The sequence below is a fragment of the Protopterus annectens genome, chromosome 10.part0 (genome assembly GCF_019279795.1).
Source record: "Protopterus annectens isolate FY-2018-M chromosome 10.part0, PAN1.0, whole genome shotgun sequence".
Lineage (NCBI taxonomy): Eukaryota > Metazoa > Chordata > Ceratodontiformes > Protopteridae > Protopterus > Protopterus annectens.
The window spans coordinates 971,880,693-971,907,750 of record NC_056744.1 but is presented as its reverse complement, the minus strand read 5'-3'; the positions used below and the strand labels follow the sequence as shown (position 1 = coordinate 971,907,750).

At 38.5% G+C, this 27,058-nt stretch overlaps 1 protein-coding gene across 1 annotated transcript in view; it reads right to left on the bottom strand.

Annotated features, from left to right (window-relative positions):
* XPR1 (xenotropic and polytropic retrovirus receptor 1) overlaps positions 1-27,058 on the bottom strand; it is a 2,667,923-nt gene that overhangs the window by 1,192,042 nt on the left and 1,448,823 nt on the right. The window contains 1 exon segment of the mRNA XM_044085740.1: positions 10,810-10,893. Coding sequence (XP_043941675.1) covers positions 10,810-10,893 — 84 coding nt within the window.

The window sequence follows — 27,058 nt, the reverse complement described above, 5'->3', positions numbered from 1 at the left end:
CAAAACCTGATTAAATTCCATCAACTATCTATAGCCCACAACACTCTTTACAAACCTTCCGAAACTCCTATTCTATCCACACTCATCACCCCCTACAAAAATCTTAAATCATTAAGGTCTTCTCACAAACTTCTAGTACATACTTCTAAACCAAACAACAAGGCTGGCAACTCCTTCTTCTCTAATAATGTTGGAAAGGCCTGGAATCTCCTCCCCAGTGAACTTTCCTCACTTCCCTCACTATCACTCTTCAAAAACAAATTAAAAGTGTTCCTCAGAACACACTGGTTATGCCCCTGTACTAACCCTGACTAGTTATGTGTCTCTTCATACTTTGCTCTACCTACCCTTTCTACTGATCAACTATGATTCCTTCCTTTTGACCACAATTCTATCTCCCTCTAGATCACCACATATTGTACCAGTATGCTATATAATGCCTGCACTCAGAACTGACGTATTTACTGTGTTAAACTGTAATTATGCATTGTTATGATGATTTTAGTTTAATGTTACCTATTTGTTACGTTGTTGTTTTTCTTTGTACTGTCTTGGAGCTTATCTCCCTGGGCCTCTACTGAAAATGGACATGTATCCAGTTAGACTAGCCCGGTCAACAAATGTAAAATAAAAAAAAAAAAAAATAATAATTTAACTTCTGGTGATTGCATATATACAAAGCACCAGTAAACACAGCTGTGCGATGAGCAGCTTTCACACAAACATGCGGCTTATATACAATCAGAAAAAAGCAAGTTTTAAACTATGCCCTACGACCAATCAGGTAAACACACAATGAGCTTTCCCCCATCAATTCCTAGCTCAGACAGGTGAAATTAGCTCTTTACTGCCACAAGAGTAGACTTTGACTCTCTCAATGTAAAATGACTGGCTTTGAGCCCAAATGTTAAAGAATCACAAACATATGCCTAATACTAACTAAGAAACACTAGATACAATGTATTTCAGTACAGAACAGCAACCCTTACAGCAGTCTGAAAATGCAACTTTAAAGAAGTCCAGAAATAAATAATAATAAATAGCACAGTAAATGTTCACAGTACAATGAAAATAAGCAATGCAAGTGCAAAATGATAATGTCATTAGTCTTGCCAAGGATGGTTTCAGATGATAGCAAAATCTCTCAAACGTGAGGCTTATATATAATCAGAAAAAAGCTAATTTTACACTATTGTCTTAAGAACAATCAGTTAACCACACAATGAGCTTTCCATCAGCAATTCCCAGCTCAGCCAGGTGAAATCAGTCCTCTACTGTCAAAGGAGTGCAGACTTTTACCCTCTTAATGTAAAATAGCTGGTATGGAGCCCAATAACCACAAACAGATGCCTAAAATTAACTAAGAAACACTAGACACAATGTATTTCAGTGCAGAACAGCAGTTTGGAAATGCAGCTTTAAAGAAGTGCAAAACAATACAATAAACAGCACAGCAAACTTTCACAGTATAATGAAAATAAGCAATGTTTCTAGAGGTTTGCGTGTGTACAGCACCCTGGCATGGCAAGCAGCTCCGTGCAAATGTGACAAATTTATACCAGCACTGGAAATACAGAAAATTGACTACTGAGCCCTCTAGCCAATAAAATGACTATACTTGTGGAACTTTTGTGTGCTTCCCAACTCAGACAGACAAGGCAAACACCTACTGCCCCTAGATGAATAATCCCAGTCCTCCTAATGTAGCACAGTAAGAGTGAAATGCTATCACAAACTTAAACTTAAGGAAAGGCAATAAGTAATTCATAGGTTCATATGAGGTTACTAGGCTAACGGCCCTAGAGCCCTTACAAGCCTAGCCATGTTTATCCCAAGTTGCCCCAACTGTCAGTGGTTAGGTGAGTAAAGTTTGCAAATGTAAGGGTCTATGGTAGTTAATACCAACTTTTTCTGCTCAGGAGGAACATGGTCACCATCTCAATATTGAATTTGCACTCACCCATCCATTGATGCAGGTTACATTTGAAGAGGGTCAGGGTGGCGTTGTGTTTCACGTGAACTGGAAGCTTGTTCCAGAGAACTGGCAATCTCTAGAAGCTGTCTCTCTCTCTTTCCAGCATGACCTGCCCATGTCAGGAGCTAGGTCAAGAACCTAGAGCAACGGACCCTCCTGCAGCTTGATTTACAAATGTGTACCATTTCCATCAGGGTCGGTTCTGAGACTGCTCTGTAAGCCAGCATAGGTCACCTCTTAACAACCTGAAGGAGACATAAAACAGTGACAGGGCTTTTAGTCTTTCCACGCAAGACTTGTTTTGCGTACCCTTGAATTTCTTACTGAGAAACCTCTGTGGTCTCTCCAACTGTTACAGGTGTCTGGTTAGATACATGCAAAAGGGAGCATTGTACTCAATTATTGGTCTGATGAGGGCCAACTATAATAGAATTATAACATCCTTAGATCTAGATGCAATGCCTTTACTTATAAGATGTGCCACACAGAAGTATTTCCTTATACTGTGGCTATGTAGTGGTCAAAGTACAGCTTGCTAGCAACTCAAGTACCTAGATCACGTACAACTGGGTCTACACTTGGGGGGGGGGTGCTGTCTATAATGTTATTAGCAGTGATGTCAGCTTTCTCAAAGGGAATAATAATGCTTTTTTTTTGCATTTAGTTTTAATTCATGGCTTTGGCACCAATCATTTGTCTGCGTTAATCCTGTCTGCAGTATATTAACATTGTTTGAGGACTCAATGACCGCTCCCAGTTTGCAATCATTAGTGAATTTGGTCAGCCACAGGCCATCCGAGTTTGCCTGGACTTCTGAGAAATAAATTCAGAACAGTAAGGGGCCCAGCACAGAACCCTGTGTATGCCACTGGTGACTGGTCTTTTGCTAGAGGTGATGTCAAGCACTTTGATAGCATGGTGTCCTGTCAGTGAGTCAGCTGGTTACCCATCTGGTAATGTAGGAATTAATTCCCAATTGGGAGAGTTTCTCTATAATTCCTGAATAGGGGATTGTGTCAAATGCCTCGGCTAGGTCAAGATAGGTGGTATGCACCGTCTTTCCCTCATTGCCTTGGTGGCTTTCTCGAAGTCAACCATGTTTAACAGGCATGATCTACCTTCAATGAATCCAAATTGTGTTGGGTTCAGAGTTTGGAGATTACCTATATCCTTGTTAATAAGGTCCACGATGAATGCTTTCCCATTTAGTGAGTACTAAGTCCAGGACATTTGAGCCTCTTGTGGATGTGCTGACTAGCTGTTCCAAAGCATTTTCATTGACAAAGTCCAAGAACCTCTCAGCCAGAGGTTCCTATTAGAACCTCGAAATCTTGAAATGTCGAATGTCATATGGTCGACACCATATGATCGACATTTCAAGTGTTCGAAGGTTAAGCATAATGGCGCCGTTCAGTGCAGAACTGGAGAATTTCCCTTTTCTGCATTGAAGTGCGATCTCGGAGTTGGTATATTTAAGTAGAAGTTGTGTGTGGCGGGTGCATGGGGGCTTGCCCCCCAGCCTGCACCGTTAAGGTAATTTTTTTTGTTTTTTATTATATATTTGAACTTTCGAACTTCAATCATATGTTGGCGAACATATGGGATTTGAAGTTTTGAAAGTTCTATTATATAATATAGACCCTCAGCCAGCATGTCTGTGGTCATGTATGTTTCCCAGTCGATGGCAGGATAATTAATATCACCCATGAATAAGGTGTTGGTCTGTATGCCAAGTGACTCTAGTAAGTCCAGGTATGCTTTTCGTGCTTTGTGGTAGCTAGCTACGATGTAGTAGAGGGATTTGCCTACAGTCAGTTGGACACAGTGTAGCTCAAGACAGTCGTACTGTTTGACCAGTCTTGAGGTGTACTTACCTTTAATGAAGAAGGATGCACATTCTCCTTTGCTTCTTTCATACTCTGTGATCTGAATGTATGGAAGGCACTATAGCACTGCACAGCTAGGGTACTTTCCGCACCTTTGAACCATGTCTTGGTGACTGCACAGAAATCAGCATCTTCCAAACTGAGGAGTGCTTCCAGAGACTGCAGTTTATCTTTTAGACTGCTAGCATTAAGCAAATGTACAACGAGTTTATCTAATGAAGATTTTTTGTTGGGAGGTTGGCTACTTTGACACTGCCTAAAAAGGTACAATAAGGGTGGCTAATGCCTTTGCCAGAATCTGAAAGCCTAGAGAAGACAGGTGCAGACCATCTATGTCAATGCAGCAAGGACTGTCAACCATGTCTTCCCAGGATTCTGATCTTTTGGTAAGTTACTAATGAGTACCTCCGATATGTAGATTTGTGTGTTGTATCCTTATTTAGTGTTGGAAGTGTGTGTCTGCTGGCAGCCTGTTTGGCATTTGATTTGTCCTTATGTGAGAGTCTTGCCTCCAATTTCATAGTATATCATCATCTCTCACAACGGATTTGTTTGTTTTAGGAGTAAGTGGTTGCCAGTATACATGAAACAATTGCTACATTGCCTCAGGATGCCCACTTTCTATCAGGCTGGCCAGAGAGATGATGGAAAACTGCCTGTCCATGATAGCAGGCTCTTACTGTATGTTTTATTAGGGAAGGGAGTGGGTTAATTTGACAGGACTGTGCTGGTAGAGCCGAGATTATAAGAGGGACCTAAACGTTGTGTAGCTAAGGTTGATCAATAAGGCAACACTGCTCAGTGTGCAACTGAGTTACTACTAGAACAGTATAAAAGCTTAGAAGGGTTTCACTGACAGCTGTTTGGAGAAACATTCAAGATAATAGCTGTGTACATTAAACAGCTTATACAAGTGCAAATGTTCAATAAAAGTGCTTCACTTTGTAGGAATTAACCCTGAGCCACTCAATTGTGCAGAATTTATAAAGGCATTGAAAACAAGGTAAGCTTATTAATTAGACTTCCGGCCAATAAAAAAACACTACATGCAGGACTCTGTAGTGTGTTTTCACAATCCATACAGACCAGGCTACCACCCACTACTACTAGACTGAAAATCCCCTGTCATCTGGATGTAAAAACATAGAAAAGAACTTGCTAGAGTGTAAGAATACACCACTTTATCCAACAGCTAAGCTACATAATGAATTCAGAGTGTGTAAATCAGTAGAACAGACAGTGAGAGGCAAAATGCACTTTTTTTTCAAACTAAGCACAAGGAAAGGCAAATAAATAATTCAATATGTCAAAGGCAATGCAGAAAGGGAGGAGGTTCTAAAACTCAATTTACAGTAAGGGTAATCAGCTTAAAAATCAGTAAATTTAAAAAGCAGATCAAGGAATGGGAGAAGTGGTGGCAAAAGTAGTCAGCAGAGTCACCAATAGTGCTTGGAGTTTTTGCAGGCCTTCAGTCTTATCAGAAGACACAAGGCCACAGATATACTCTGTGTATAGGTTCATAGATTAGTACTAGGCTAACCGCTCTTCTGAGTGAGCCAATTTAAGCCTAGGCAATTATCCCACTTGAGAATCAAACCCTACACCTTGCATTTGTAAGGTAAACACCTTAAACATTATGCCAACCTCCCACCTCATACTTATCACTTAGGAAACAAATTAATCAATGGGAAAAAAAAGTATGTGAAATGTGCAGCTTGGGTTAATTTAAGTGCCCATCTGTTACACAGAACAAAATCATCGGACCAAACAGGTTTTTCAAAACAGAGCAGGTAAAACAGAAAGCAGCTCTATCAGTTTAAGTAACTCACAGACAAAAAAGAGATTATCTTCTTCACCAGCAGAGTCACCAAGAGTGCTTGCAGTTTTTGCAGACCTTGAATCTTGCCTGAAAAGACCCTTCACTTAAGCTCCCAAACATCATAACAGCAGCTCTGAAACTTCCAGAATAATATGGGAGAATCAAATACTAATGCAGTGTTATGACCAGAGAATTTTCAGTTCTTCAATCCGAGAAATAAATAAGCAAGACAAACTCTATAATGCTGGATGACTATATACATCTTTTCAACAAGTTTCAGTTAATGGTCAGGTAAATCACCTAATATTATGAGTTCAGACTTCACACAGAAAGTAATCTGTTGCACAACCTCTTCAGCAACTGCAGTGTGAGAGTCACAGGAAGCACTGGTACAGAAGAAGACAGCAGTTAGACTTTGTTGATTTTAAACTGAAGAAGAAGAGTGGGCATTCTATGTACAAAGTAAGGGATCAAGCATGTTTTGTTTTATACCAAAGCAGAGAATGTCATATCCTAGTAAAGAAACTTCTGAGTCTGGAAAATCTTCTGTGAAAGAAGATTCAGAAATAAACTGTGACGTCAGGGAGACGGAATGGGATTCAGCTTTGCAAGACATTTATCTTTTTGTTAGCATGTCTGACATCCATATGAACAAGTTTAAGACCACTAAATGCTAACCAGGTGTTATCAGGCTCAATACCAGTACTGTTAATACATGAGGTCGGATTAGGCATTTCAAGAGAGCGAACTACGTGATGAAAAGGATGCAAAATTATAAACTGTGTGTTTTTAACATCTCTGCAAAGGAAATGTCTAACAAAAATTAACTGCATACATTAAATGAGTGAAGAGATGCCTGGCATGTAGTACAGCGAGAATTTGATACTTATTTTGCAGTGTAGTGTTCTTCTGTATTTTGAAGAATAAATACTGTCAGTATATATACTGTAATATATGTGGTACTGGTGACCAGAAAGCTGGAAAGCATCAATGGAGTTGATTACATACCAACAGGCCTAAAACCTTGCATTTTATTAGTGGCATCTGTGAAAAAGTTTATGATAGGTCGTACAAATACAAAATGTTGCCTGAATAATTAAACAAGGCATCTAGGTTAGCAAGTGAGGTTCGCTGAGGCAGGTGGAAGTAAAAAACACATTCATACCTCAGCAACGTGGTGCAGAGGCTACATTTTTACTTTACTTTAAATACCCCATGAGGAACCAGACAGCAGAATAGTGTCTAAAAGCAGTGTTCAACAGTGGTAAGTCTTATGTTTGATCTCCAGAAAAAAGCAGGTAGGAATGGTACTGTCCACAAGTAAATGGCATCTATTCAAGAAGTGTCCAGACAGTGAGAGATGAGAATGCAGCCTGATAAAAGAATGATATTTACCAACTACAAGTCTTACACAAAAGCAGTGCTGCTGCACAAGTAATTCTGGGAGGGCTGTCAGGAAATCTTCTGGAATATTACACATCGAACCTTGTTTAGGGTGATCTTCTTACAGGGTGCTGTCCTGCCTTCTTTTTCACTCAGCTAATACATCAGTCTGTTGTGAACAGAAATGTCAAATCCAGAAATGTTCCCTGTAGGCCACAGAAATATAGATCAAGCTTCAAACAGACTAGAGCTTGAAGGGACAATCCATATAGGGAGTCTGGTAGAGCATGCAGCTAGTAGAGTGTGCAGCTTACAAACCAAGTCTATCAAAGCAAAGTTGACGTCTGACCATTCTAGTTTTGGCAGGGTATTCTTTCTGTTGAAGTGTTGCAGAATATGAAGAATACACTCTAAAGCAACACTGCAATCCAAATGAGAAAAAATAACCAAGTCCAACCAGTGAATACTATTTATGACAGGAGTACAAAAATGTTGTTTTATTTAAATGACATGAAAGAAAGAGAGAGTGCTTTCCTTATAGCCTTAACATTTTTAACAGAGAAAGAGGTGGCAAAAATACAGTGGTCATGAAGGATGAGAAGTCTACTACAGACATTGAAAATAGATGTGTATTATTTGTGCAAATCCAGTCTAATACACTGTCTACATGAGTGGGGACCTGATCTGGAAGATTTGGAAATGAGCTGTGCAAAGGTACTGTTTCCAAACATATCATCAGTCCAATTCATGATAAAATAATTTCAGATCATAACAATATGCTCACTTAGAAATGGTTACATGGTGTACAAGATGGAACCCTGACTACCAAGACCCAGATGACTCATTCTCAGAGCAGCCCAAGTAATGAAGAAGCCAGCTAGGGTAGCAGATGAGTGAAAAGGCCTCACCTGCTCATCTTTACCCAAGGAAGAGGATGAGGTTAAAGTATTTGACCATTACAACCAATCAAAATGAATGACCTGGGAGAAGCCATCTGTTGCACACCCCCTCACTGAAGTACCCAAGGTGACTTCAGCACAGCACAGGAAGAAATCCCCTGACAGCTGCCATCAATATGGCAGCACCTTGATCGGCTTGCATCTCTAAGAGATGAACAGAGCTCAGTTAATGGCAATCAGCAAGATGGTCAGCACGCATGGAGGGTGGGGCAACAGTGGGGTGATATACACTAGCAGATCACTAAAGAAAGATCTCCCAGAAATGTATTTTGATTCAGAAATCACCAGGGAAAACAGCCTACTTTACAACAAATAATACCCTGTATTTCAAGTTTTATGATGATAATTTATCATACTTTCCATATGTTCCAAAATCCCATGCTGTGGTCTTTTTGGCTTAACAATTACGTTTTAAAAAAAAAAAAATTACTATACGATCATAAATGTGTACATAGGACAGGACAGATTTCTAGAAGTTCAAATGTTCATTTCAGATTAAGACAGATTTCTGAGTGTTTAAATATTCAAAGTGCCCACAAGTATCATAGCTGAGTAACTGAAATATTTGGAATTAGCTCAACTAAAGAAGGTTACTGTCATGGATCATACCAACCTTCCCTGATCCATCTGCAAAATGGAAAAAAAAAAGATTAGGTAAAAATGAAAAAAAAAATCCAAACTTAATTGTTAATCAGACTTTGTGAACATCAATGCACAGATCAAGTGCAGTTTTAACTGCTATAATGCTTACTGAAATAAATTATTTGTATTTTACTAGTGACTTCTTTGTTACACAGATGGGAAGGACTGTATCTGAGGTTGCAAATTACAGTATGACGCCATAACATGAAGCTAAAAATCACTATAACACTGTTTGCATCATCAAGTATTACTACTGGAAGATAAGAATATTCCAACTCATTCATGAGAACTTCCTTGTCACAAGGATGGTCTTTTGTTGCCACACAATAGAGTTACACACACCACCACTACATATACAGGTTTGAGTGGTTGGAGTCTACAATTCATTATCATTGCTAATACAAGTCCAAAACAATGTATTATTTTGACAGCAATACAACAGAGAATATCTTGAGGTTTAAGAACTTCAAAAGCACTAGTTATATATATTTTTTTATTTGTTTGTTAGCTGGATAAGTGGACTGATCTGATGACCCTTTTCAACCATAACAAAGACCAACGGAATAAAACACAATGTATATTACTTACAGATAAATACAAGTCAAAATAAATGCATGCAACAGTCACAGAGAAATAACTATATGCACTTAATCAGCATGTATCTAGATATACAAGCAATACAAACTGAAACAAAGCTGAGTAAAGTTGACAATTAACTTAGGATCAGGAAAAAAAGGCATTAAAAGCTCTTTTAAAAGACCACACGTCTACATCCACTAAATGTTTTTGACTTGGATTTTCAAAAGACATAACAAAAGAAGAAACTGTAAAATGTGGTACCACATTAATACAAATATTTAATCTTTATGCATGCAAACACTTTTTAAAAAAGAAAGTTTTAAAGTTTGGTTCTGAAAGCAGAAGACTAAACATACAGAACCATGTTTACAGCAGTAATATTAATGGGCAGACAGAAGGCCTTTGGGTTCCAGCTCAAATTTGCTGAATTAGCACAGGTAAGTAATTGTGAATTAAGTTTTGCAATTATGCTTACAGCCTTTCCCTAAACAGTCTGTCACTGCAGGGCTCATGACCACATATAATATGGACACATATCAGAAGTCAGACTACTTTTGTTAACCTTTAGATTAAATGCCATTGCAAAGAACGTGGTGTAGAAATGACATAAAATGAAGAAGTGAAATGTGATCATCTTTTATAGCAATTCTCCTTGCTGAGGGTTTTAATAAATCATTAAGAATTCCCCCTTGGGTAATGCAACATTCCACACACTGAATTATGCATATTTTAACACAAACTACTATATCCATTATTCCTTATATGATGCACCCCCCTATGCCCCCACTGAGCCGCACACCGAGAGAATTCACTGACACTCATCAAGGGACATAACATTCGCATCAGTGCATTCCTTCCCTGACATTATCTTTCATAACTATTGGCAAGCTAGGAGTCTGCTACGCACTGTCATTCACTTAACAGATTTTCATTCTCATGGATGAAACTTCCTGCAAATCTTTTAATTTCATGCATACTTTTAAAACCTTAAACATTTTTTAACTTACATTTACATTAATTAGGAGTAGGCCACATGCCAAAGAAACTTCCAAGTAGTAAGCCATTTTCACTCTTAGCACTTATTGTATGAAGCAGCAGGGATTAGATGATCTCTAATTAATTTACCTGTTTAAAAAGACAATGATATCAGCCAAATTAAAAGAAAGATAATAGCACTGCCATAGCCGTGATTCTGTGGTGTGCAGGCTTATAAGTAATGAGAGAATTAGAGTGCTGAAGTTCAGGACAAAAGGAATACTGGTGCTATTTTTTGATGCACCTCAAACTCACTGTAAGATGGCATATTAAGACTTGTCAGCCCTATGAAAAAGTTCTAACCCAGTTATTAGTAGACCTGGAATACACAACTACATTTAAGATGTTGTTAAATAATGTTTATGGGAAGTGAAAATGAGGTCAATAGCCAGCTTATACATTTACAGAAACTTGATACAAAATTAGGTGACATCTCTCACTAAATGGGAATTCTCATGCTATTCTTGTTACATTTGTTAAACATGAATAATATAGTTAAAGAAAACAAACCAGCAACTAGATGTTATATACCTGAGCTGCTCCAAGAGGTGGGACCCTCAGTCTCTTCATGGCTTTTCCCCGGTCTCCATGTTCCAACTCATTGGTGACCACAGACTAAAGGGAAATAAACAAAGGGCATGATAAGAACAGCAAGTATGACTCAGTAAGTCAAGTACTTGTCATACAAAGCAAACAAAAACAACCACAGGAGCAAGAAACACAGACACACACACACACACACACACACACACACACACACACACACACACACTAAAGAAAATAAAAATGGGAACTGCAGTACTGAATAAATGCTTCTGTATTACAAATTTATATGGTGAAACACAGAACTCTCCTTCTGTCTCTCACTTTCCTGGTTTAACAGTTACCCAACAGATTCCAAGCAGGAAAATGGCAGCAAGAATACTCTTCATTTCTACCCATTCCAGTAGGAGTGCCACAAGGTTCCATATGTTGACACCTCCTGCTTAACATATTTATAAATAATCTAAACACTGTTTCCAAGCACACCACTCTTGTATAATATGCAGATGCCTCTACACTCACCTGCACAGCTTCTAACCTACAAAACCTTCAAGAAATTACTCAAGAATCCTTTACGTCCATGGAATCCTGGCTAGACAGCTCACAACACCTACTTAACCCCCAAAAACCAAAATTACTACTTTTCACCCCAAACACACTCCCCAAAGCAAAACTCTTGCCAAAAATCACTTAATTAAATAACACCCTGATCGAACAGCTCCTACTGGAGTTCCACAAGGATCCATTCTCGGCCCAATTCTGTTTAACATCTTTATCAATGATTTCCACTCTGCCACCCCAAATACTAAAATATTACAATACGCAGATGACTCCACTTTAATCTGCTGTGCCACCAACCTCCCAGAACTTCAATCATGCACTCAAACTGCCTTCTCCACCACTGAGAACTGGATTCTACAAAATCATCTATCTCTAAATGCTAACAAATCTAAAATACTAATTTTCCCTCCCTCAAAATCCTCCCCTCCTGATAAAAATTATTTCCAAATTAGAAGCCATAACAATTCTACCATAGAAATTGTTCCCTACGCAAACTACTTGGGGTTACTACAGATGAACACCTAAAATCCATATTCAACTACACATCAAGAAAACACATCAAAAACATGGCCTGTAGAAACAACCACCATCTCTCTCCTACTAGACAAACCCTCACCACTACCTACCTTCTTTCCTCTCTAATGTATGGTGCCCCTCTACTAACTAACTTATCTGCCTCCATCTCTTCCAAAATGGAAAGATGTTATAATAAAATTTAAAAATTTGCCAAAAAAGCCAAATGCTCCTCCCACCATTGCTCTGCCCTCCACTTACTTAACTGGTTAGAACTTCCCAACCATCTCGACTACCACCAACTTACTACTGCCGATAGGCTATTATTTAACTTTACTAAATGTCCTGCACTATCCAACATCCTACAACCATACACCCCTAACAGGCCACTTAGATCTGCTCACCTAAACCTAATCACTGTCTACAAACCAGACCGCCCGGCAGGACAGTAACTCCTGTCCTTTTCCTTAGCCAAAAAATGGAATTCTCTCCCTCCTTCACTACGAACCATAGAAAACTTTGACAACTTTAAAACCCAACTCCATTCCTACTTTTTCTCTAACTGGAAGAGCAATTGCACTTTCCCCACCAAGCCTTCTTCTCTCTCTACTCTAAATTGTATTTCCATACTACTCCTATTTCCTAACTACTTAGCTCCCCCTGGAAATGACTCATTCTTCAGTGTTATCTCGTGTACATAATGTAAATATTGTAAATAGTTTGCTTTCCCTTTTCTCCCCTCCCTATCATTTGTACTTGTTCTGCCAAACTGCCATAACAAGACTCATATTCTATGTAACCATTGCAACATTCATGTCAACATATGACTCACATGCTATGTAACCAATGTACCACATTATGTCTCTGATTTATAATGTATCTGTATCCTTAATTTTAATTTGTTGTATCTGTATCTTTGAATCTTAACTTTAATCTGCTATATTTCAATGTTTTCTATGTAATGTGAGCTTTTATCCCCCAGGCCTCCACTGAAAATGGGCTCCTGAGCCCAGTGGACCTCCCCGGTCAAACTGAAATAAATAAATAAATAAATAAATAAATAAACAGATCCTTAAAACCAAAATCTAAGGAGTGGCAATTGATGACAACTTGAACTTTGACCTATACTTTTAAACTGTTATTAAAAAACGAAAAAAACACCAAAAGCTTGGCCTTTTGCATAGAATAAAACCCTACCTAACCGAAAGAACTAGAGAAACCAGAGCTAAAGCCTACCTCCTACTTAACCTTCTGTATGTCTCCACACTCTCTACAAACGTCCACACAAAGCTGCAAGAGTTTATAGCACTTTAGAAGAAACAACAATTATGGCAGTAGAACAAAAGGGCAATAAAAGAAAGCCATATGGAACTAAGGATCATTTGTTGTTAAATAAAGTCATAGTGGAGAACTGTAAAAAGGGAAAAAAATCTAAGTATGGCATGGAATGACTACAAAAAAGCATTTGATACTATCCCACATTCATGGATAAAAGAGTGCTTACAAATGTATAAGATACATCCTACGCTGATCGACTACATTACAGTGACCATGAAACAGTGGCAGACCACTTTGCAATTAAGCCATGATAAAGGACAAATTATTATCCCAGGGATAAAAATTCAAAGAGGAATATTCCAGGGTGACTCTCTGTCACTGCTGCTTTTCTGCCTTGCCCTTAACCATCCAGCTGTCTACTTAACAGCTTAGGCCATGGCTACAACTTGGCTCCTAGAAAACAACAAAGTGTAAAGACTTCTAATCTTTTCTTTGTCGATGATTTAAAGCTGTACAGCTCATCAGATGAGGAACTGAAAGCACAACTGCAAGTTGTCAAAACTTTCAGATGATATAAGGTTATCTGGTCTTGATAAATGTGCAAAAGCAACCTTTAAAGCAGGAAAACATCAGTTTGGGAGAAGAATGTGATATAAAAGAACTTGAGCAAGAGGGAGTATATAAATATTTGGGATTTGAAGGATCAATAATAAAACTTGAACAAATGTGAATAAAACTTAGTAAGGAATACTTCAGAAGACTTAAATTAATCCTGAAAACAGCTGTTGACATCTAGGAACAAAATCCAAACTATAAACCGATTTGCTCTTCTGGTCCTAAGTTATAGTTTTGGAGTGACTGACTGGCCCCAAAATGTGTTGGATAGATTAGAAAGGAAAACAAGAAGGATGCAAACTGGCACCACATCTGTGTGCCCTGTTCAGTCACAGCCTCACCTCAGGCTTTGTCCCTACCGAATGGCACACTGCTACAGTTATCCCTCTCTATAAAGGGGGAGCGACTACAGACCCTGGGAATTATCGCCCCATTAGCCTGATGAGTCTGATATGTAAAGCTATGGAGTGCATCATCATGGACCCGATTCACAAAGATATAGGAAATCTCCAAACTCTAGACCCCACACAGTTCAGGAGGGAGATCATGCCTGCTCAACCTGGTTGACTTATTTGAGTCAATCACCAGGGCTGTGGATGAAGGTAAGGCAGTGCGCATACTGCGTACCTCGATCTGGCCAAGGCCTTTGATACCACTCCTCAGTCGGGAATTATTGATAAACTCACCAAACTAGGCATTAACCCCTACATATCACTAGGTGGGTTGCAAATTAGCTCACAGATAGAACACAGTGTGAAAGTAGCAAACTCCAAGTCAGACTGCTGACCAGTCACGAGAGGAGTCCCACAGGGATTGGTCCTGGGTCCTCTCCTGTTCAGCATCTACTTCTCAGAAGTCCAAGCCAACACAAAGGGACTCTAGCTGCGACTGCAAGCTGGGAGCCATTATTAACTCCCCAAGTGATGCAGACATTCTACAGAAAGGCCTCACTGAGACCAATGACTGGTGCCAAAACCATGGCCTTAAGCTTAATACCAAAAAATGCATAGTCATCCCCTTTGTTAAATACTCAGTTGTCACTAACTACCACATCGATGGGAGCCCACTGAACACATTATACGGGATCTGTAGATGCAGGTTGACAGCAACCTCTCCCTCGACCACCACAATGCCGCTGTGGTCAGAAAGTCCTTCTATGTGGCACATCTCATTATCAAGGGTTTTGCATCCAGGAAGAAAGAGGTCATCATCTCTCTCTACTCTTCCCTCATAAGACCAGTCATCGAGTATAATGTCCCATTTGGCATGTACCTCACTAGACACCTGCAACAGCTGGAGAGACCACAGAAGTACCGCACAAAGAGGATCCTAGTCATTAAACACATGTCCTACACGGACAGACTCAAAAGATTCCAGCTATTCTCTGTCTTATATCGCCTACTTAGGGGTGATCTCTGCTTGACTTGCAAAGCCATGCCTGACCCAGCTCTGTTAGAAATGCTACATCTAAAGAAATCCCAATCCCTCTACACCACATGCTCCAGAGACCTCAATTTCATTATCACAATCAACAGAACATGCTGGAGGGACAGGTTCCTCACCCAGAGACTGCTCATGCTCTGGAATAGACTTCCCATACATGTCAAGCAGAGCACCTCGCTGTCCCTCTTCAAGAGAAATCTTGATGAGTGAATGAGTAATAGAACGTTCACCCTGGGTATCATGGCTCTACTTGATAGAGGCACTGGGAACGAATGCCACGTGGCACAATGCTAGGGCAATTCTATGGGCTAGGCTTGTAAAGGCTCCAGGGTCATTAGCCTAGTACACACCTATGAACCTATGCTTCATATTCACCAAATGATTTATAAAGTGCATACCAAGATTACATATTCCCCGTTCCAAAGGAAGGATGGGCCTCCTTGAAATTATTACATGTATAGATTTGCAATCGTGGGACTAGACACATATCTGCTGACCTCTCAAGACCCAAACATAATGAAAGTTTTGAAACATGAAAAGAAGAAATCTAAAATGACTTCTCTGCTTAATCTAGTGGAAGCATATCGGCGTCAAGCAGGAATGGAAATCAAACCAGAAGTAGATAAAAAAAATCAGGCAGCAACTGAATGTGCCAAAAAACAAAGAAAGAATATAAGATGAAGGACCAGATGAGAAGGCAATAAATGTGGAAAATGCCTAAATACAGTTGCAAGCATAGAAAACCTATGGAAGAACCTCATGTTGATCAGGAACACATGCAGTAATGGTAATGAGAGGCAAATTCAAGCCGAGAGATGAAAGGTTAATATTGGCAGCTAAAGATAGTGGGCTGCGTGCACGTTGGTTTACAAAGTCCATTGAACATGTGGAAGAAACAGACAAATATAGGCTTTGTAAAACCGAACTGGAAACTGTCACACACTTCATTGCTGGTTGTGCCACACTAATGGCAGAAAGTCTGTATACCGAAAGGCATAATAATGTGGCAAGACTGTTGCACTGGTGATTGTGCAAACATTATGGTATTGAAGTGGCTGAAAAACACTGGAAACATGAGCCACAAAGCATCATAGAAATTGATGAAGTTTACATCACATGGGATCAGCCATTAACAACAGTTCAAAAGACAGATGCTAGAAACCTGGATATAGTGGTCCATGAAAAGAAGGAAAAAGTAGCACTGATCTCGCCACACCCAGTGACTACAGTGTCTTACGTAGAGAGAGGCACAAAGTCATAAAATATTAGGATTTCCAGGCAGAAACAAGAACAATGTGGAGGAAAGACACAGAGACAGTCCCAACAGTAAAAGGAGCAATGGGCCTTATAAAATAAAAAATCTACAATCGTATTTAGATATGTTACCAATACATGTAACGCCATACGACTTGCAGGAGGAGTCATTACTGGGCACATTGCAGGTGCTGTGAAGAGCATTTCTGGCTGACAAAGATTGAAACAACACTAATTTCATGAATCAGGAATTTTAATCGTACTTTGACTTAGGAATGGGGCCCATTCCCGTCATGGTATTAGAAACCCAAAAGATTTAGAGAAATTAAAAAAATCTCTCACTTTGCTGCAAATAGCCCCTTTAGAACTCATCACTCTTTGACCCTTAAACAACAAAGCTAGTCTGAACTCCCACCTCACCTCCTACTAGCTCATACTCTACTACCCTAATAAGTATACAGCACTAAAAGGCATGCTTCAACACTACCACCCTACCAAAGCTCTTTGCTCTAAAGATAAACTCCTCTCCATCACTAAAACCCAAACTGCATCGGGAGCCTCATTACACTCGAACTCTGTAGCTACCCTATGGAATGTCCTTTCCACATGTTGTCAGCCTTCTGGAAATCCAACAGACATTCAAAACACATCTAAGATAGCACTTCGCAACATCCTGGCTGTTTAGCTGTACATCGCCAGGATAAATACATCTCTGATTTCTTCTTCCTCACCCCTCCTCTAATTTCTTACCAACTATCACTCTGTCTTTACTTAGCCATCTTCTACTATGCCTCTCAACTCTTTTACCACTCATTTCATTCATATCTCATAAATAAATCAACCTTTTGCTATCCTCCCTTTGTTAAGAACACAGTAATCTGCATTGTGATGTCTGTCCTACTGCATAGTTATTTAACTGTATCTGTACAGAGTATAATTAGCATAAGAAGCCTTATTACTTTACATACAGTTACTATCTTATCTATTTTGAGCATCTACATTACAACATCGAAGCTTTAGTTAATCGAACTAAAGCTCGATTTTGTAATATCAACAGCTAAAAATGTTGAACGGCTGATTCACCCAAGGGAAACACTTCCCTTGGCCGAATCAAAAGAAAAAACTTTACATCCAAAATCAAGTGGGGGCTGTGCCCCCCACACCCCCCTACCTAAATATACCAACTCCGAGACTGTTCCAATTTGGAAAACGGGAATACTCCACATAATGGCCAAGGGAAGTGTTCCCCTGGGTTAAATCATCCGTTCGACATTTAACGGTTTCAATATTACAAGATCGAGCTTTACTTATTCGATTAAGTAAAGCTTCGATCTTGTAATACAGACTCTATTTTGACAATGTAACATTTATTTTAATTGTATTCTGCCTGACACTGTTGATATTGTATAACTTAAATGACTTTGTTTGCACTGCATATGCTCTAGTTTTTCTACCTGTGCCGCCACTATAAAAGGGTCTTTGTGCCCAGTTGGAATTCCCCGATCAACAAATGTAAAATTAAACAAGAAACAACTCCCAAACCTGTGAGTGTCTAGTAGCAACTACAATCCACTACCTAATGGCAAAAGAAACACAATTATTCTACATTCACTGAGGAGTGTATGACAAAAAATTTACCAGTTATAAAGAAAAAATATGCACTTACCATAATGGTAGAGCTTCAAGATCCTAGTCAATACATTTCAAATAGAGGGACCAGTCACCAATGGCAACTCTCTAGCATCACTTTTACCAAAAACTTGAGCTGCTCCACTAACTCCAACAAAGTTTCTTACTTTCTTTCCCATCCAGATTGAATTTGCCAGCTAACATCTATCAGTCTACCTCAACAAGCTTCTATTAAAAATACACATAGATGCCTTGGAAGGGGTAGCATGCTAAGGCGGCCTCAGCTGAGGTCAACTAGGTCAATACAGAATGACAGGTGACTACTTGAAGGGGGAAGGATGGAAGGTGAAGTGCACAGACTATGATCATAAAGGCCTATCACTACAGAAAGTGCATAACTTTCATATCTTACAGTATCCCTTCCATAAACTTAAAATGGAAGAACAGTTCCCAGCTAAACAGCTTGGGTGGTATCATGACCATATACCACAAAGAATGTTGGCCCCAGAGAAGGACCAGGACCTTGAGATCAGATCCCACTAACAGTGTCTGGTAAAAGTATACAGTGAAGCCCATACCACAACAGTACAATCATCATCACTTATCAAGAAAATGGAAGAGAATTTTTACAGGAGATATAGTACAATATTTGACAAACATATCAGACAGGATTTAACAGTTCACTGATAGCAACATTTGAAGTGTCTGTGCTGGCAGGTAATGCAAGGTGCGTTACTAATATTTTTTTTTAAACTGGAAAATTTGCTACATTCCCGAAAGACTGATGTTGCTTGTAAAATATGGTTATAGAATAATGTTATCAGGGTATAAATGCTTTTTGACTGTAATAGACATTATAAAAAATGAGGTGAAGGTGTTATCACAGGGATAAAAGACTTCTATGAGACCTGTAATTATTACATGCTCAGTGATCAGACCAATCCTGTAGATTGAGTAACTGTGACAATAAAAACAACCATGGAACATTTAACAATTGTTGGAGTGTATAAAACCACCACAGTCAAGTAATGGAGAGAAAAATGATAGTATTTGTGGACTTGAATTTACAAGAAAATTATGTGAATAATACTTATTTGACATTAGTAAGGAATCTATTTCCAGTATGTATTTAGGAAGAACAATTGCTTTATATTGTAAAAAAATCCTACCAGGGAATGGAACATGCTAGACATTACTTGTGTCCTTAGTTCATGTCAAGATTTACCACCAATGATGTATAGTAATCATGGGGTTATAAAAGTTATTTGTTGCTAGATAATTCTGCAAAACTGGCATCTAAGCCAGTGCACAGAAGATTAATAATAGACTACATGGAAGCAAAACAGTCACTATGTAAAACTAACTGGAGTAATGCATTCAGTAAAAGCACTGCAGAAGGAATGAGGCAAGTTTAGAAAGACACATCGTTTGACTGCAAAAAAAAAAAAAAATGTTTAGCATCAACATCTAGCCACACAAGGCCAGGATGATATACTTCCGTACGAACAAGATACTTGATGAAGATGACAGACAAAAAAACATAAGAAATGGAAAAGAGGTCAAATTATACCCTTGAAAACTAAAACAAACTGGACAGACAAATTCAACAGTGCGACAAGATCAAGAAAAATCTAAAGATAATTTATATAAAGATATTGAGCACAACAGAAAATTTTACAGATACATAAGACGTAGTAGAAGTAAAGACATACAAATTGATAAAATGTGTACATTATAAAATGTTTTCTCAAACCCAACTGACTATAGATAGATTTAAAAAATCTTATACAAAGTAGTTTGAATCCACAAAGTGGGTTATATACTGTCCTAGTAACATCCAGATAACTTCAGATACTGAAATTAAATTAAGATTATAATGAAAAAGTACTACACAAGCTGGACCCAAACAAAGGACTGGGAGGACACAGAATTAGTAATAATAACCAGAAAACACTACAGCACTATTATATTTGTCATTCACTAGGCCATTTAAGTATTGGGAGATTCCTCAAGATTGGAGACGTGCATGGCCATCCAAGATGGCTGCACACTGATCAACAGCTTAACTTCAGCAGTCCTAGTGTGAAAACAGAAACAGAGAATAAGGACTGCACCATGGAAACTGCTTTTTTTTGTGCAAAATTCAGTTACTGGCTCATAGGTACACTGTCTGGATGCTAGCAAAGAAGAAATTTGGAAAACCTGAAAGAAAATCAACCAGAAAAGGTAAAGAGAAAATGTCTATGAAGGATCCTACAGCTGCTCAGCAGAAAGCAGTTTAAGCTTCAACTTTGGTTCAAGAGATGGCTTACAATAATTTAGAGGAAAAAAAATAAATCAAATATACTCAGAGGTGATAAAAATAAATGGGACACTGAAATAATATATCAATTCAAATAAAAAGGCTGAAAAATAGAAGAAGATTTAACTAGCTGGTCATATGATCTTATAAAGCTGCAAAAATCTGAGGCTGAAATGAAGAAAAAGCTGGCTTAATATGAGGCTTCTGAAGAAGAGTGGTTTCAAAAATTTGGAGATAGAAGATAGAGCATACAGAGAAAACCTGAGATTTTCTGCTGTACCAGAGAAACTGGAATGAAAAGAATGTATTAACTTTATGACAGCACACATAAGCAGCTGGACTGGTGTTTCACAGCAGGATTTGTTAATTGAAATGACATATCAAGTGTATGCTTCAAACCTGGCCATGAGAAAGCAGCCAAGACTTAGTAAACATGCAATAATACCAGCAGAAATACTTGATCTTGACAAAACTGTGACAGAAAGACAAAATATTTAAAAAGTTGGGACAGCAGAGTGCTTGTGGAAAATGATTATTCACTGCACACCAGGCAGAAGAGAAGTAAATTAATCCCAGCAATCAGGGAATACTGAGAGGCAGGTGTGAGACTCCAGCTGCTGTAATGAGCTGTCTTCAGAGTATGCTTTTTCTTGGAAGATCAAATACATTTTTGATGCAGAACAGGCTGAGGAGGAAATAAAGTTTATACAACAAAAAATTAGACAGTAAGCAGAAGGGGGCTCTGTTTCTCATTTTTCTGACAGTAAAGTTCAAGTAGAGACATTCCCAATGCAACATTTTTAAATTTCCCAAAAGCAAATATTTGAGAGACCGAACAAAACAAAGGAACTGTCTAGAAGAATCAGGTGCATCTTGGACCTGAAATAGATTCTACTGTTGGGAGATGAAGATGAGGAAGAAGACCAGCAACACTGAAATTAGTGAATAAATGTGAGATTATAAATCAATCACATTAGTGAAATATGGCTTTGCACATAAAAGTGGCTGAGAAAAGACTGGGCTTTTGTTGACTTCACTGCTTGTAACTTGGTATCCATATTCAACAGCTCAAATTTCTCAACATTTTGCAACAGTTTTTGTTTATTCCTTGTATAAACCTTTAGCTGTCATTACAAAATAATTTTTGATCATACACATAAATACTTCAACTTATCATATCCCCATATGTGTGTGGGCACACCATACAGCGGTACAGTCTTTGTTTTACCTTCACTTATTTTACATTCCAAAAAGACTTAAAACTGTCTCAAAATGTAACACAACACTGACATGTCCTTTTCTGGATCTATCAAATACGAGATATCATCTGCAAATAAACTTCACTTGAGAATCAGTTATATCCTTGAATTTGTGGATCTCTTATTTCCTTTGTCAACATTTCTAAACATAAATTAAATAACAGTGGAGAAAAAGGATGTCCCTGCTTGGTTCCTCTGTTCAAAACACAGCTAGTCAGACAGGTACTTCCCCACCTTAATTCTTGTCACTGACCATTCCATATATATTCATTCACACTATTATTCTATCAGGGAATGCAAATGTTACTATTTCCCTACTCAAATATTCAGATGACTCTTTTGCATACTTTTTCTATGCATTAGGACCTATCATCAATGGTGCTGTTTTCTTACACTTTTGTCTTATCGTCTGTACAGCTCTGATCTATAACGCCTGCTCACTGTTACTTCTGTCATTTCACCCATCATCATCTCTGGGCACTTCTACATTCTCTGGCATTTACTTACCGAACTTCTCCTTCCTTTTTTATTATTTGACTACTTACTACTACAGAAAGTATAGTGTCCAAATGCCTGTACTAAATAAAATCAATGCATAAAATTCAATTCTTGCCATGTGTGTATACATCTGTGTGAGTGTGTGTGTGTGAGTGTGTGTGTATGTGTGTGTGTGTGTGTGTGTGTGTGTGTGTGTGTGTATATATATATACATATATATATATATATATATATATATATATATATATATATATACACACACACACACACACACTTACATAATAATTTCAAGACACCTCCTGTATATCAATGTTGTTCTTTAAAATACCTCCTGTGTTATTCTGGAATGACTATTACAACATGATCTGAATATATTTATTTTACTCTTAATTACTGTAAAATGATTGGGGTCTTGCTCTCCAGTATGAACAAGTGTATAATTCCACCCAGTGCCAACAAGTGTATAATTCCACCCAGTGCCAATACTTTATATGTGATGGTCAAAAGACTACTATCAAATAATATGCAGGGGGCAGCTGGCTTTAAAAATGTTCAGTAAATGTGGAGTTCCGTACGTTTGACTGAGTTACACTTTTCCAAAAATCCCATTCTAAAAAGCACAACTCTAAAACCATTAAAAAAATGCATCCACTGTTGCAATAAAGTGGAGAAAAAAAGGAGAAATCCCTAGAGACTGCACTGCTAGCTTGCACAATACAGAACATTATTGTTAAATTAACTGTGACATTCACCTTTCAATAAAAAGACCAACTACTGATCACGTAGCAATGAAGCACAAAAACGAGTACTGCTGCTTCCGGTAACAACACCTGCTACACCCAAGTAAGCTTTATACTGACTACCTGGAGACAGAAGTGTAGCTGGTTCAATTAGCACCCCGGCCAGTGCTATGAACCACACCCTCAGCTCTTCAAATGAAGAGCCAAAAAAGGCACTTCACTAAGTGATGACATACATGACAAGCTTATTACAGTTAGAGGTACCCCCCCCCCACACACACACAAAAAAAACAGACGTTCCTTCCACTGGCAGACCAATCGAGTGGCCAGATGCATGACATGCCACCCCCTCCCTCTAGTCCCTGCCTTTCGAGTCCCATTTCTGTAACCTGCCCCCAACCCTCCTTTAACATATTTTATTTAAAAAATGCATTTATTCTTTTAAACTGCAGTAAACAGTTGCTACAGTTTATACCCCTGCCTTCATGGAAAACTTCAGCACTCATGTACTTTTTAGTAAAAAAAAAAAATTTTTTTAAACTGTAGCAAACTGCTTGTTACAGTTTATATCCTGCCTGTACGAAGAGCTACAGTGTTCAGCTTTTAGTTATAAAAAAAAAAAAAAAAAAAAAAAAATTGTTAAACTGTAGCAAACTGTTTGCTACAATGCAGCAAGCAGCTGTAACTGTTTAGACTACACACAGAGCACTACAGCACTCAGGTTTGGCAGCAAATTGAATACCAGCTTTTAATAGCCGGTAATACATTAAAGAGAGATCAATATCAGCTGATTGTGCCCCCCAATCACTTTGCGCCTGGGGCTACTGCCCTTCTCACCCTAGAGTAGCTACGGTACTGCCTGGAAGCACAAGTACATTCACTGGCTCCACAGGTTCTCATCCACTTTGCTCTTGGACCAATGATTTTCAGTGCTATGCTACTAAATGTAACTGAAGTTTCTCCACAACTATTCTACATGTGAATGCTCACATCCACACCACACCCACAGCACTTTCTAGAAGGGAAGAATGATACCTCTTCAGTAATGCTCTCCTTCTCTGTTTTCACAGAAACTTACTGCAACCAGCCAGACCAACCTGGCGTACCATGACTACAATTAGTGCTTACACTTAAAATAGTCAATATGTTAATTACTTGCAAGGTAAGCTGTGGAGGGTGTCCTCTCTTCTGTAGGGTGCATTTCTTAACAAGGAGTCCTACCCCCCCAAGCACAGAAGGTGATTTCCCCTGGTCTCCATCATGGAAATCATAAACTCCCAGTTTGTCCCAAGTGCATGTACCTTCCTCACTCCCTATGAGTGGTAAGCAGGCCATGTCTCTTCGGTCCCCAATTCCACCTTGTTACTTCAGTATTAGGCATCCAATCAAACTCCAGTAGCCTGAGTCACAGTCAGGGCTCCATTCCTCTGGGCCACGGAGCCAGGCACATTTTTTTTAACTTCATATCAGCATCTTTAACATATTAATTAAAATATGCTCCTTTAAAACCTATCACAAAGATTTTATTTGTAATCTATTCACCTCTACAAGGAACTCACACTACATTACCAGTATTCTTGTATTATGCCTTTGTATATCTTCCACCTCTATTTCACTTTCACGTACTGCTTTCTTATTTTTATTCCGGTTTTGGGAAGTTGGAGGTCACAGATGTGTAACAGTTTTGTTACAAGACCTTCCCTCATCATCCCCAACCATGTCAAAATTAATGCCCAATCTCAAATTTACTGCAACATTTCCAGTTACCAGTCCTATCATATCCCTGCCATTCTAATGAACACATACCATTAAAACTATATCCCAGACACTATTTTCACCTACTTGCACCTCTGTTACTGCAGCAATATTCATTAATGTCTCCTTCAAGTTTACCCATTTTACCACTTTTGAGTCTCTCAATATGCTGATCTATGCTAATATAGATTTGGAGATGTTCATATTTACATTGCTCGTATTGGTTTTCTCTGATGGCATTTATCCAAAATTGCCACCTCTTTACTCAGTTCATCTATTTCTTTTTTATTGTATTTTACAAGCAATTCTAACAGTTCATACCCAAATCTGTCGAATAGCTTTAACAAATCAATGTGTAGTGCAGAGTTTTCTATCAGCCCCATAGGAAAGCGCCACATATGCAATCCTTTAGGAATGACCTTTACTCTCATGCATTCGACTAGGTAAGCGTTCTCCAATTGTAGCTTTTTACACTGCAAAAGTTTATCATCGAAATCGGAGAGCTTACCGTTTATTATCCCTTCTCTTTGATTTCCTTTAAAGGAGAACGCTGATGTTAGCCAATCATTTAATATAGGCACCTCTCTCCTCATGCCATGACTGTTAGATTGGGGCCGATTACCCTCCATTGCGCATGCTCCATTTCTCTGTTTCTCGCCATCAGACATTTGAAACTGCTCATTAATATTAACACCGCTAGAACCAAGGAAGCTAGGCTGTGGTCTCAGGCATTGCGGTGTACAATCAAACAAAGCATCTGGGTTAATGTTGCTAGATTTATTAATTTTAAGAGCAGAATGTGACCAGATGTGACCAATACTTTCACTCATACCCATCCGGTCATAAATAATGTCTATGCATTGTGTCAACTGCATGATAAGGGCTGTCAAACGACCTATAGACCCTTCAATCCCCTCCACTTGTAGGTAGGTCTTTAGTTAAGTTGTTCTCATGGGGATCAGTCAATCTGTTGCCACATTCCATGACAAACTAGTTACAAAACACAAATCCACTGAAACAAGCTTGCAAAAAACGAAAGACAAGCAACGGATAAGCTAGATCCACAAAGACGAGCCAAAACTCTTAAAATCAGGAACTTTATTCCAAAGACAAAATCTTGTAAAAAAGGTTAGCGCTTTCGTTTAGATAAATGTAAACTTCTTCAGACGCCATTTCTTAAAATGTTCTGATTTAAATACTAAACCTTATAATGACATCACATCCTCTTAATTAAATACTATTCCATTTAAAGTGATAGTTATTTTTTTGTTACTTCAGTATTAGGGCATCCAATCAAACTCCAGTAGCCTAAGTCACAGTCAGGGCTCCATTCCTCTGGGCCACGGAGCCAGGCACATTTTTTAACTTCATATCAGCATCTTTAACATATTAATTAAAATAAGCTCCTTTAAAACCTATCACAAAGATTTTATTTGTAATCTATTCACATCTACAAGGAAATAACACTACATTACCAGTATTCTTGAGAGGTTCTTTTATTTCATCCCCTAAATCCTCAGTTGTACTAATAAAAAACAAATCCCCCACCAAGGTTATATAATCTGATTTATGCTAGAATCCATCAATACTTCTGCCACATTCTTCTCTTTTTTAGCTTGTGAAGTACCCCTCCTCTATCCTTGGAACCATTTTTAGTAACCTCTTCACTTTCAAAGCTACCATTTGCTATGTATACTACAACACGCCAACACTCACTGTAACCTCCCCAGTGCATTTCATCTGCAATACATTTCAGTTTTGTTACAAGACCATCCCTCATCATCCCCAACCATGTCAAAATGAATGCCCAATCTCAAATTTACTGCAACATTTCCAGTTACCAGTCATATCATATCCCTGCCATTCTAATGAACACATACCATTAAAACTATATCCCAGACACTATTTTCACCTACTTGCACCTCTGTTACTGCAGCAATATCCATCTCTCTAAAATTCACAGCAGCCTCAAATTGACCCATCTTTGCCAGCACCATTTTATATTATCAAACAGCATACTCTGTCCATCACAATTACAGTCTACACGGATCTAAATTCCACTATTTATATTTCCTGTAGTAACAATTTACCATACGCATACTTTGTCTAACATCAACTAACATTCCAAAAATCTCTCATATCATTCTTTACCATCTTTCCTAACCTCATTCAAATGAGAAATACAAGACGTCACTAGCAAATATACCTTTTCCCGTTATGTACTATCACCATTCATCAATACATCCAAATACTAAAAGCAATATCACTTCAGTAATCATTTATTAAAATGGTGAAATCTATCATTTTATCAACTTTCAGGATTTGCAACATCTTTGGAAAAATGCTTTCATGTCCCCAAATTTACAAGAGCACCAAATTGCAATGTTCTC